Genomic DNA, 13432 nt, shown 5'->3' on the forward strand with positions numbered 1-13432 from the left:
CACTGAAGGAGGATGTTTGACGCCCCGCTGTACCGCGCCATTTCAGTCGGCTGTGACACCAGATGCTGCTGAAGAAGGGCCCGTCGTTCGAAATGGGGCTCTTCTAGACAATCTAATATTATAAATCATGATCCAAAGACGAATAGACCGTTCCCGCGCAGACGCCCCGCCGGCTTCCATTCTCCCCTTTTAATATAAACCGGGCGGGTTTCCACATTTCCATAATAAATTCCGAACTCGTCTGTTTCATGTCCGTCGGCGCGGCTCGGCCTTTTATTTCCCATGAATACATTTGAACGGTAATGCGGGGCCTCGTGTGGCGTGAGGAGGGGGAAGAAGCGGTGCAACGTTTCCATCTTCTGGTGGAGCGGCTCTGTTACATCTCCAGACCAGCAATGAATCAACGACTCGAGTTATTACTGGCCTGGTCGTTTTTTAACTCGACTGCACCATACAATCTAAAATATACAAAAATTCAGGTGAGTGGCGCACAATAAGAAGGATGTGATAACAAGATGTCACCTTGCTCACTGCTGGTGTTACGGTGCGTTCATTTACATTTACATTTACGGCATTTGGCAGACGCCCTTATCCAGAGCGACTTACAACGTGCTTTCAAGTTACCATCGATGATGAGATTCCGGTTCACTAGGACCCCAACTATGAATACATCTATTTAGTTCACTCTGTTGTAGATTCTGTACACAAGTTCGACAACAAGAAAATTACAATTTAATCTAAATATTCTCTAAAGAGGAAGGTCTTGAGCTGCTGTGTGAAGGTGCTCAGTGACTGAGCTGGAAGTTCATTCCACCACCGAGGGGCCAAGACAGAGAAGGGTCTAGATGAATATCTTTATTGGTGGAGGGACCAGGCGAGCAGTACTGGAGGCTTGGAGTATACCAGGTGCAGTGCGAGGTGTAATAAGGGCTGTGAGGTAGGATGGTGCTACTCCATGTTTGGCTTTGTAGGCCAGCATCAGTATTTAGAACCTGATGCGTGCAGCTACTGGGAGCCAGTGGAGGGAACGTAGCAGAGGGGCGGTGTGGAGAACTTGGGAAGGTTGAAGATCAGTCGTGCTGCTGCATTTTGCGTTCACACCTGGCAGAGTTTCCTACCAGCCTGTAATTAGGTCCGTAGAGGAGCGCTTCAACGCCTCAGGGTGTCTGCGGACCAAACGCGAACCGGCGTTTCTTGCGACGATTCGCTCTTTTTACTCTCATTTGATCTCCTGTGAATTGGCGGGATCCCGTATGCACCAGGTTGGTTTTGTAATATATATATACAGTTCTGGGCAAAAGTACAGACCACTGTTTATCTAAGCTGCAAACTTTATAATCGAAAGAAGAATAAAATGGATGTCAAACACTGAAAAAAAAAAACATATCTGAACCAGAATCGTGTTTATTGGCCAAGTGTGTGCAAGCTCGTACGAGGAAGACGGTGTCTCTCAAGAAACCCGCAAGAACAAGGTGCGTGTGTAAGGACGTGTGTAAGTGTTATTTGTACAAGATGTACAATATGTTTATACAGTTTATATATATATATACTGAATATAAATATATGTATGAATGTACATAAGTGTGTATAGATGAACAATGGATGCATTTTCTTTATTTTCATGAAACAATGACGTGACGTGCTGACAGGGACAGTCCCCCCCGCGGAGACTCAGAGTGGGGTTCGAGCCTGGGACGAGTGTCTTACCCGCAGGGGGCACTACCACCCTGTTTTCATTCATCAGTCCACCATGAACATTACTCACAAGTTCATGTTTACATTTACAGGAGGAAGCGACTTTTATTACTTTCACTGCTGACACACACACACACACACACACATACACACACTCTGTGGTGGGTTGGAGTTTCTTATCGAGAGCCACTGTAAATGAGACAGGGTTTTAATATGAATATTCTGATCTTCGGTATGTTCTGGACGTTCCCAGGCCCAGCTCTCTCCAAACAGCAACCTGCTTCCGTAACCACGGCCATAAAACATGCAGTTTGGCTGCTGAGACCCTGTTGTTTTTGGGGTGTTAAATGTGTTTCGGCTCGCGCTTTTGTTCTCATAATTACAGCCTCCAAATGCTGGTGTTCTGGCGCAACATCGCCGCTCAGAAGCACAAAGGAGCGTGGGAACCTCTGCAGGCCCAGAACATCTTCTGACAAACCAGATGTGCCCTCTGCTCCCCAGCTTTGCCGTCTGATGTGCAGTTCAAATGAAGAATATTATCCTTGAACAGAATTTTAAAATATCTATTAAGGAACACGCACAGACAGAGAAATAAGAGCAACTTTTATTAGTCCCACAAGTGGGAAATTGCATTTGTCACGGCAGAAAGTGGATAGAAACAGAAGTAATAGCTGCAAAAAAATGAATATGTATATGCATTTATCTACAATGTGTGTTTATTTGCCTGTGTGTGTGTGGTCAGCTGTGAGGTCTTTGTTATAAGACCTTCTGAACCTCTCCTTCCCACATCGTGGGTCCAGTAGCCTGTCAGGGTCTCCTGCATGGGGTGGGAGACGTTGTCCAACGGGGACGACGGCTTAGCCTCCATTCTCCTGTCACTCACCACCTCCACTGGGTCCAGGGGCCATCCCAGAACAGAGCTGGCCCTCCGGATCAGCCTGTTCAGTCTCTTCCTGTCCCCAGCAGAGATGCTGCTGCCCCAGCAGACCACACCGTGAAAGATGGCTGATGCCACTACAGAGTCATAAAAAGTCTTCAGGAGTGGCCCCTTCACCTCCGCAGCAGGTCCAGCCCGTGCATTTGTATTGTGAGTCCAGTCCAGTTTGTCTTCGGTGCAGATAACAGTTCCCAGGACGCCTGGAGACGCGCGATGGCAGAAAATGATTATTTTATTAAAAAAAAGACACAGATCACATCTCCTCAACGTTGGACAACCTGGAACATCTGCTGCAGTGGAACATCACAGAGGACGCACCGTCCAGGCGATGAAAGCAAAAAAAGGGGCGGGGCGCCCGTCGGGACGCTGCGTCCAATGGCGGCTCGGTGGGCGTGTCCTCTTTACTACGAGCGAAGTTAAAAGTCGGCGTCCTCCGGCGGCTCCGCGGCGACATGGCGACGTCGTGCGGACTCCTCGCGCTCGCGCTGTGCGTCGCCGTCGTCGTCGCCGCGTCGGCGCGCGCGCCGCGCACCGAGCCGTCGGAGGACGCCGTGATCGTGGCGAACAACGGCGTGCGCGTCCCCCTCGGCCGCTCCGCGTTCGTGGACCCCGCCAACGACCTGGTGGTGGAGGTGCGGCCGGGCGACAGGTGCGTCGTCACGGTGCTGGACGCCGGGCCGCTGTCGCGGGGCCCGGGCCGCCTCGTCCCCGAGAAGTTCCCCTGCCAGTTCGGCCCCGGCGACGTCAGGTACGCGCACTTCGGGGCCCGGAGCCCCGCCAGGGACCGGGTGAGGCTGCAGCTCCGGTACGACACGCCGACCGAGACCGTGGTCATCCCGTTCATGCTGGAGGTGGAGGTGGTCTTCACGCAGCTGGAGGTCCTCACCAGGAACCTGCCGCTCGCCGTGGACGAGCCCCACGGCGTCAGCGGCCCGGTGGACGAGAAGGTCCTGGGGTTCACCTACGACCGAGGTTCCCAGCACTGCGAGGTCAGCCCGGTGGCCGGCGTCCTGCCCAGGTACGGGAAGGTGGTGGACCGGAGCAAGCTGGCCAGGATGATGGACTGCGACGAGTTCCTGAAGTCCGACGTCCGCTACCAGCACACGTTCCACCACGGGTCCCCCGGCAGAGACTACGTCCCCATGGTGGTGGAGCTGTTTAACAGCGAGGGGAGCATGCTGAAGCAGGAGTTCTTCCACATCACCGTGCGCATACGGAGAGGGGAGGAGAACGTCCCACCAAAGCCCAGCTTCGCCGCCCTGATGATGATGGAGGTCGCTCAGTTCGTCATGACGGCCATAACCCCCGACGTGCTCGCCGCCGAGGACCGGGAGACCAGCCCGGACGAGCTGATCTTCAACATCACGTCCCCGCTCGCGTACGAGGAAGGCTACATCGTGAGCACCGACGACAGGAACCTGCCCATCACCTCGTTCTACCAGAAAGACGTGCTGGACCTAAAAATAGCCTACAAGCCCCCCGCTTTGGACTCCGACGTGGAGAGGATCTTCCAGCTGGAGCTCCAGGTGGTGGACGCCGAGGGAGGGACCTCCGACCCGTTCGCGTTCGTGATCGTGGTGAAGCCGATGAACACCCTGGCCCCGGTGGTGACCAGGAACACCGGGCAGCTCTTATACGAAGGTCAGTCCAGGTCGCTGTCCTCCCCCCACAACCTGGAGATCGGCGACGAGGACGACTTGGGCGGCGTGAAAATCCGCGTAATCGACGGCCTCCGGCACGGCCACCTCACTGTGCTGGGCTCCCACGAGACGTTCTTCACCGCGGCCGAGCTCGGTGCCGGCGCGGTCATCTACCAGCACGACGGCAGCGACACGTACAGCGACAACATCATCTTCCGAATGACGGACGGGAAGAACGACGTGGAATTCCTGTTCCCGATCACCATCGTGCCGGTGGACGACCAGCCGCCGATTATCAACGCCAACACGGGTTTGGTCGTCTTCAAGCACAAGATGGCGGCCATTTCGCCACTCATGCTGAGCGCGGCAGACGTAGATTCGGAAGACTCGACCATACGGTTCAGCGTCCAGCCCCCCGTCTCGCCGATCGGGGAGGTGCTGCTGCGGCAGTCGGAGGCGCCGGAGGACCCCTCCTCCTGGAAGTTCAACGCCGCGGATGAGGTGTACGAGAAAGCGGTGACCGAGTGGCAGCAGAAGGACATCACGGACGGGAAGCTCTTCTACCGCCACACCGGGCCGCACGTGTTCCAGGCAGTCACCGCTCGGCTGGTGTTCCGGGTCGAGGACGACAACGACCCGCCCAACCAATCCGGGGAGAGCGTTTTCGTCGTCAGGGTGATGCCCCTCGACGACGTTCCGCCCGCTTTGTTCCCCGGCGCCGCGCTCCAGATGACCGTGCACGAGTACCAGCTGACCCACTTCGACAGGAACGTCCTCCGGTACACGGACCTCGATTCCGAGGACCGCGACCTGAAGTACACCGTCACCCGGCCGCCGACCGACACCGACGAGAACCACCCCGTCGCCATGGGGTCCATCGTTCTGACCGAGCGGCCGGAGACCGAAGTGACGGAGTTCACTCAGGCGCAAATTAACCACCACAAAATCGCCTACGACCCCCCCGACCTGGAACTGGGCGTGGCCGCGCACGTGGTCCAGTTCCACTACACGGTGGAGGACGCGTCCGGGAACAGCGTGGACGGGCGGTTCACCATTCTACTGCGGCCCGTCAACAACAAGCCCCCGGAGATCACCAACACCGGCTTCGCGGTGTCCGAGCGGGGCGTGCACGTGATCACGCGCGCGGAACTGGACGCCGACGACCCGGACACGAGCAGCACGGACGTCTCCTTCACGTTAAGACAGGGTCCGCAGCACGGTGACGTCCAGTATGCGTCCCGCGGTGTGCAGGAGGGCGAGACGTTCAGCCTGATGGACGTTTCCGACGGGAAGATCTCGTACGTGCACAACGGAGACGAGGTGGCGAGTGACCTTTTCAAGGTTGACGTCAGCGACGGCGTCCATGTCGTTACCGTCGCGGTGAAAGTAATGGTGAAGCTGATCGACGACGAGGCACCAACGCTCAGTCTGCCAGCCGGGACCGTCGGGTCCCACATGGAGGTGCTGGAGAACGGCGTGGCTGAGATCACAAGCGGCGTCATCCAGGGCCGAGACGAGGACACGGACGACCTGAGGCTGACCTTCATCGTGGAGGACGCGCCCGCTTTGGGACAGATACTGGTGAACGGGGCACCCGCAGATAAGTTCACCCAAGCGGACGTCATCAACGGACTAGTAATGTACACCCACACGAGTGGAGAGGTTGGCCCCACGCCCAAACAGGACCACTTCAACCTGACCCTCACCGACATGTCTGATGAATGGACTGTTGGCGGCAACCAAGTCAAAGGTGTGAGCATCCACGTGACTGTCCTCCCCCTGGACAACCAATCACCTGTGGTCACGGTCCGACCTCCGTTCAGAGTCCTTGAAGGTGAGAAGAGCTCCATCAGCGGCCATCACATAAGTGCAAAAGACTTGGACACGGCCGCCGAGGACATCCTCTGCACCGTAGTGCTACAGCCGGCCTCGGGCTACCTCGAGAACATCTCCCCTGCTCCGGGCTCCGAGAGGTCGCGAACAGGAACCGCCGTCAGCGCGTTCACAATAAAGGACATCAAGGAAGGGAACGTGAATTACGTGCAGAGCATTCATAAAACGGTGGAGCCCGTGGAGGATCGGTTCGCCTTCAGGTGCTCGGATGGAGTAAACTTCTCAGAGAGGCACTTCCTCCCCATCGTCATCATTCCAACCAACGACGAGAAGCCCGAGATGTACGCCAAGGAGTTTGTGGTGATGGAGGGCATGAGTGTTGTGGTGGACGCGCCTCTCCTAAACGGCGTCGATGCCGATGTCCCCGCTGAGGAGTTGACGTTCGTAATCACCAAACCCCCCCGGAACGGGTTCCTCCTGAACCAGATGAGTTCCGTCTCCGTCCCGGTGACTAATTTCACCCTGGGGCAGATCAAGGGAGCGTCGAGGATCGTTTACGAGCACGACGACTCTGAGACAACAGACGACAACTTCAATGTCACTCTCACCGATGGTAAATTTACGGTGGAGGGCGTGGTTAAGATCGTAGTCGTCCCCGTGGACGACGAGACGCCGAGACTGCTCGTCAACAGTGGTTTGGAGGTTGACGTGGGACAGACTAAAGAGATCAGCGGTAAAGTGCTGAAGGCGACTGACCTGGACTCAGAGGACCGCACGCTAACGTACGTGGTGCGATACGGGCCCGGGCACGGACTCTTGCAGAAGGCAACGTCGGAGGGGACGCTGCAGAACGTCACCGTGGGCATGAACTTCACACAGACTGAAGTGGACCACGGCCGGATTTTATACGTCCATCGTGGGAAGGAGGGCGTCCGCGACCTGCTCAAGTTTGACGTGACGGACGGCGTGAACCCGCTGGTAGACCGTTACTTCTACGTCACGGTGGGCGACGCCGACGTGGTGTTTCCAGACGTCATCAGCAAGGGCGTGTCCCTGAAGGAGGGGGGCCGAGTGACCCTGACAACGGACCTGCTGAGCACCAGCGACCTGAACAGCCCCGATGAGCAGCTGGTCTTCACCATCACCAGGGATCCGGTCAGGGGCCACCTGGAGAGCACCGATGCCATGGGCATGCCGGTCACCTCCTTCACTCAGCTGCAGCTGGCGGGAAGCAAGATCTTCTACATCCACACCTCAGATGAGGAGGTGAAGATGGACAGCTTCGAGTTCGAGGTCACGGACGGTTACAATCCGGTCTTCCGGACTTTCCGAGTGTCCATTGTCGATGTGGATAATAAGAAGCCTGTCCTGACTGTCCACGAGTTAACGGTGACAGAAGGTCAGAGCAAGATTGTCACGCCCTTTGAACTGACCGTGGAAGACCAGGACACAGCAGAACACCTCCTGAAGTTCACCATCAGTCAACCTCCTGTCCACGGCAAGCTTCTCTTCAACAGCAGCAGACCCGTCACCTTCTTCACCAAACAGGACCTCAACGAGAATCTGATCAGCTACAAGCACGATGGGACAGAGTCAGCCGAGGACAGCTTCTCCTTCACCGTCACCGATGGCACGCACCTGGACTTCTACGTCTTTCCCGACACCGTGTTCGAGACACGACAGCCGCAGACCATGAAGATCTCCGTCGTGTCTGTTGACAACGGCATCCCGCAAGTCACGGTCAACAAAGGGGCGTCGACCCTGAAGACCTTGCCAAACGGTCACCTGGGCGCTCCCATCACCCGCCAAGTTCTGAAAGCCGAAGACAGCGACAGCCCCGCCGCCTCGCTGCTCTTCCGCGTCACCGGGGACGCGGAGCACGGCCGCCTGGTCAGCCTGGCCCGGGGGGACGAGTCCGTCAGCACCTTCACGCAAGGTAGTGGGGCGTCCCAAGTCGCGCGTTGTCACCGCGGTCCCCGGTCTCCTCATCAGATGGTCGTCCGGGATTCGGAGGCTGCCGCCCGGGTTATTAAATATTAAAGGCGCCAATCTCGGCGCTTAAAAATTTAAGCACTAAAGTTTCCTGCAGACTTGACCTCCGCTGAGGATACGGATCTGGTGTCTCTCACCGAACCCCGAATAAAACTTCACGTGGTTCCATATTTCTCCACGAGCACAATCGGTCAGATTAAACCAGCATAACCAGAGCGACTTACAGTCAGTAGTTACAGGGACAGTCCCCCCTGGAGACACTCAGGGTTAAGTGTCCTGCTCAGGGACACGATGGTAGTAAGTGGGGTTTGAACCTGGGTCTTCTGGTTCATAGGCGAGTGTGTTACTACCGCCCTAGAACCACATTTATTTAAGGATCCTACACGCTCTGTATGGTACGCCGAGCGTATATATGATGTACCGTACTCCCAAAATCTCGTCTTTATACACATTTCCTTGGTAAATAAGCTTGTTTTCCGTGACCTGTACGCGGTGTGACACGGGGAAAAGGGCAGGAAGGCAGAGTCCCGGCGTCCTGCTCCATCAGCAGTGGCAGCCGTCTCCGTCTCTGTTTACCGAGGCCGCCGCCGGCGCCGCCGCCAACCTGCTTAATATTTGACGATCAGTGAGCGCGCTGGCGAATTGAGAGGAGGTTTTTTTTACATCAGGAGTCACGAGTTTACATTTTTATGACTCTTCCTGCCATGAATAATGAAGGCGATGGAGGGAAGTGTGAGCGCGTCTGGGTGTTGCTTCCCGCCAGTGGCCTGCCAGCATTGACGCCGTCAAAATAGAATATATCAGTGGCGCCGTACCTTTCACACATCTCACAGTGTGTTGAGCTTAATGAATATTCCCTTTTAATTTTCTCTTTCAGCTGACATTGACGATCTGAAGATTTTCTATGTACTGAGGGATGGAGGAAATTCCACGAATGACCAGTTCTACTTCACCGTTGAGGACAATGGTGAGACTTTCTTAATTCTTCTAATGTTATTATTTGTTGGGGTCACTCGGTGGTAAAGTGGGTTCACCACAATAAAATAAGAGCTGCTTATTATTCTCTGCTTTGAAAGTACGGTGGGCATGTTTTTTTCCTTCATTATGACACCATATATATATATATATATATATATATATATATATACACACACACACACACACACACACACACACACATAAACGAGAAATACACTACTGATATCATATAACAGCTAGCGCACACACACACACGTCACAGCATGAAAAAAAAAAACCTGTCTGCTGTACTTTTAAAGTGGAGAATAATAAGCAGCTCTTATTCTCTTCCTTAGATTTTGGTGCCGGTGCAGAATGCATGCAACATGGGAACGACATTGGAATTGTAGTTTGGTACAAACACTGGTGTGTGTTTATTTATTTTTGTTTGTGTGTGTGTGTAATACATATATGTGTATATACACACACACACCAAACTAGAATTTACATGTTGTTCCCATATTGCATATATATTAGCTCTTATATGTTATATAATCAGATTCCAGTTTGTGAGTCTGTATATTTATCTCACTAACTGACTGCATTTGAAGACAGATTTAGTCAATATTGTCCCAAGATTGAATGGTGACATGTACAGTCAGGTCCATAAATATTGGGACATCGACACAATGTTAACATTTTTGGCTCTATACAATACCACATTGGATATCAAATGAAACTATATCAAATGCTATCAACTGCAGACTATCAGTTAACAAATCAGGTGAACGGTGTAGGAAAGAGATTGTCTGCTCCTGTCTCAGCGGATGCCTTCAGAGTTGCAGGTAAATTTCTTTTGGTTGAGAAACTCTGAGCAGTTCCTAACTATCTGACGCCTCCGTTTGGGCTTTTCCCAGCAAAAGGGACTTGCCGGTCTCACATTTTACCCACCTGCCATTATTTCACACTCATCTGTGTGGAAATACACAACATCTGCTTCTTGACTGTCCGAGAAGAGTGAGTTGGCTGAAGTTTTATCATTCTAGCCAACACTTCACCAGCAGTTGTATGTGGAGAGTATAGATGTTAAACTGTTAAAGTGACGAAATTGGCAAATCTCACATTTCATCATAAAGCAGCCTTTCATACCCGAGACCAAAGGCCAGACTGCAAATAATTGGTGGTCCTCATGTGTGTAGACATGTAATTATGAGATGGACTAGAGGGAACGGAGGACAGCTGGACCTAACAAGCTGTGCTTGGTGCGTGGGGGCCTATTAAGGCCTGCACTTCTGCTTTGTCCCTGTCATTTTGTGAGAGATTGACGGCCTTGGCCTGTGAACAGCGAGCTGCCTTCTGTTGGTGTGCTTGAGGCTCTGTCCCCCTGTTCCTCAGTCCTTCCGTCCCGCAGTTCACACCTAGCGCAGGTTGTCAGTCGCGGGACCCGACAGCTGGGACCCCGCAGGCCTGTCGGTCACCCGGCAGTGTCCGGAGGTCGACAGCCGCCATAATTAGAGGCCTGAGGAGCGGAGGGGCTGTTTTTTACTCCTGCATTCCCTCGGGATGTTCAGTTCTGTTAGGTGGGCCGGTCCTGCAGGTTTTGTAGACCAGAAGCAGGCCCGGAGGAGGCAGGGAGGAAATGAGTAGGTAAAAAAAAAAATATATATAAAAATGTATAAATACATTATTATTTTTCTTCGTCTAGCACCTAACAATCTCTGAGCATGCTCTTCACTGACAAGTCTGAGCCTTATCAGGGCTCTTAGTTTGTAAACTCAATATTCTATAGAAATCGAACGAGAATTGCTGGTGTCTTCCTCTTGTAAGTCGCTTTGGATAAAAGCGTCTGCTAAACAAAGTAAAGTAAAGAGAGGGAAGGAGGCAGCGGCATCTGGAGAAAAGCTCACGCTGTTGTTGGTTTTTTCGTCTCTTTTAATTTAAATGCATTTCGTAACGAACCTTGGGCCTTTTATTCAACTTTATGGATGTCCTCATTGTGACATAACACTGATGAAATACATGGCAAATCACATGGAGGTTTCATTTGAAGGTTCATTTGTCTATAAGCTCGGCCTTTAAAACTATTTCGGGTTATTGATTAACCTGCAGTCTGGTACATTTGGACAAGCCGCAGCATGCATGGCAGCACAGACAAAGCGGATTGATTGTAACATTTGTTGGGAGCTTTATTGATTGAGTTGTTGCTGTAAAGAAGGTCAGCAGTGGAATGGGAATGGTGACACTTAAAAATAATAAACACTTTATTATTATCATCATATCCACAGACTAGTTCATTAGCCAATAGATTCTTTATCTGTTCAAATGAGGTGGGAACATTGTTCCTTTCTCATCTTAACCCAAGATGAGAAGTTTCTTCTCTCGGTCTGCCTTGCGTTGAATAAGGACGTCCGCCTCATATTTCTGTCGTTCTGGCTGTAGACTGGGTTATTAGGGTTACGGTTTTATTCAGCTGATCCCACAGAAAAGAGCTTTTATTTTGTCTTGTTGCATCAGCTGTGAGTGACATCTGACACACTGCTCGTCCAGCACCCCCGGGTCATTGTGGACGCTCGCGCCCGTGAAGATGTTTTCAGGGCGCTGCTCTGTAGTGGATCCATTGGCTACATTTTCAGTAAGAAGACAGACAGAGCGAGGCGGGAAAATGAAAGTCTTTATCCCCGAGCTGCCACCCTCAGGGCTGACTGGTTCGTGGGCAATAAATTGTGGCCACAGTTTAAGACGCCTCGTCTCTGACGGGGTGACAACTTTGCGCCACTAAGTGGGGCCATTAGAGCCCTCAGCCGTCCCTGCTCAGTAAGAAGCTCTCAGCGGTCCGCTGGTAAACAGGCCTCCACTTTCACACGAGGACTTGATTCTTTTTAACTCCGTCCTCACCGAGACTGCATCCAATATACTGAAGATATAGAAGTATTGATGATTGAGTTACTTTGGGTTGATGGAAGTGAAAAGTGAAACACTGCAGCGCAGCACGCGGTGACACAACGAAGTGTGTCCTCTGTATTTAACCATCACCCCAAGTGAGCCATGGGCAGCCATGACAGATTCTGACCTTCTCATGACAGATTCAAACCTTCTGATTACGGGGCCGCTTCCTTAACCACTGGGCCACCACAATCAATATGTGCACTGATGGGCAATAATGTCAGGAGGGCAGACGTTGGGAACAAATAATTCACTTTTCACTAGTGATGCAGCTTTGTTGATGAAAAGGCCGTTCTGTGCATAGTCCTCTTAATGAAATCTTTGAATATCCACTTACTTTATACTTAATTAATTTTGTAATTAGCACAGAACAGTCTTGTCATTTCAGGTTGCCAGTAGCCTCCACCAACGTTATTTGGTTCCATTGGAAACACTTAAAAAAGCACAGAACTGCTACAGCTACTTTTTATTTTTTAAGTTACCCTGTTTTTCTATTGTCACAACATGTGCAGTTTCCTTTTATGATGGAACATGACTTCAGCCAGACTTCTCATGGTTCTCCATCAGTAAAAAAAGTCCACATTGCTGAAGATGGTGCCGGGATATGGGACAGCAGCGATCTGCTTCTGGTGTGTTTTTACGTATTGGCTCACGCTTTGGTTTGTTATTTACATCAAGAACATTCTGTTCTTCGGTTGTGTGTGTTTTGTTCTCAAATGTCCTGATTAACCACAGCAGCTATGACCGAACCTCAGGGGACCTATGTGCTCATCAGCCATTTTAATCAGATTAATAGCAGTTCCTGTGAAGTCAGACAGGGTTCCTGGACAAACTACCCCTCAGAGGTGGTTCTCATTAGTCAAGAAGACCTTGTGGTGAACGATGAAAATCATCATCATCATCATCTGCTGTGACTATGGACGATTATTATGAACACCCAGTGGAGATCCCAGACCGCTGATTTCTGGCCTCAGTGATAAGAAACATGATGAGGCACAATCCCAAAAGTCATTAATATTGATGAGATATGTGATGAATCAAACACCCTCCTGACTTTGAGATGAACAACCACAACATAGAGCTTTGACCCTTCAGAAGATCGAGCGAGGGGGGGTGGGTGTGACGAGGATTCCTCGGGATTAATTACCTCAGAAACACCAACAGCAGATGAATGAGTGGCCATCAGATGCAGCAGAAGATGCGTCCTCAACATAGTGCTCAGTGCACAGCGAGGTTCAATTAGAGCCGAAGCAGCAATAAAACCCCCGCTGGGTTCAAATATCAAAATCCAGGTCAGCGATACACGTTTCATGCAGTTTTTCTAAAATAACTGTGTGTGTGATCATGCGAGCATGCTGCTATGGGGAAATGTCGCAGTAAATTAGGACTACTGTCGTTTTATTACTATAGCGGATGCTACCGGAGGCCACGCCCA

At 51.8% G+C, this 13432-nt stretch overlaps 1 protein-coding gene across 1 annotated transcript in view; it reads left to right on the forward strand.

Annotated features, from left to right (window-relative positions):
- The first annotated feature begins 3084 nt into the window (after nt 1–3084).
- The window catches only part of frem2a (FRAS1 related extracellular matrix 2a), a 38024-nt gene continuing 27676 nt past the window's right edge, over nt 3085–13432 (forward strand). Inside the window, exons 1-2 of the mRNA XM_028983151.1 lie at nt 3085–8041; nt 8975–9064. Of these exons, the coding sequence (XP_028838984.1) occupies nt 3085–8041; nt 8975–9064 (5047 nt within the window). The remainder of the gene's footprint in view (nt 8042–8974; nt 9065–13432) is intronic.

This window comes from Denticeps clupeoides, chromosome 6, assembly GCF_900700375.1.
Source record: "Denticeps clupeoides chromosome 6, fDenClu1.1, whole genome shotgun sequence".
NCBI classification, from domain to species: domain Eukaryota; kingdom Metazoa; phylum Chordata; class Actinopteri; order Clupeiformes; family Denticipitidae; genus Denticeps; species Denticeps clupeoides.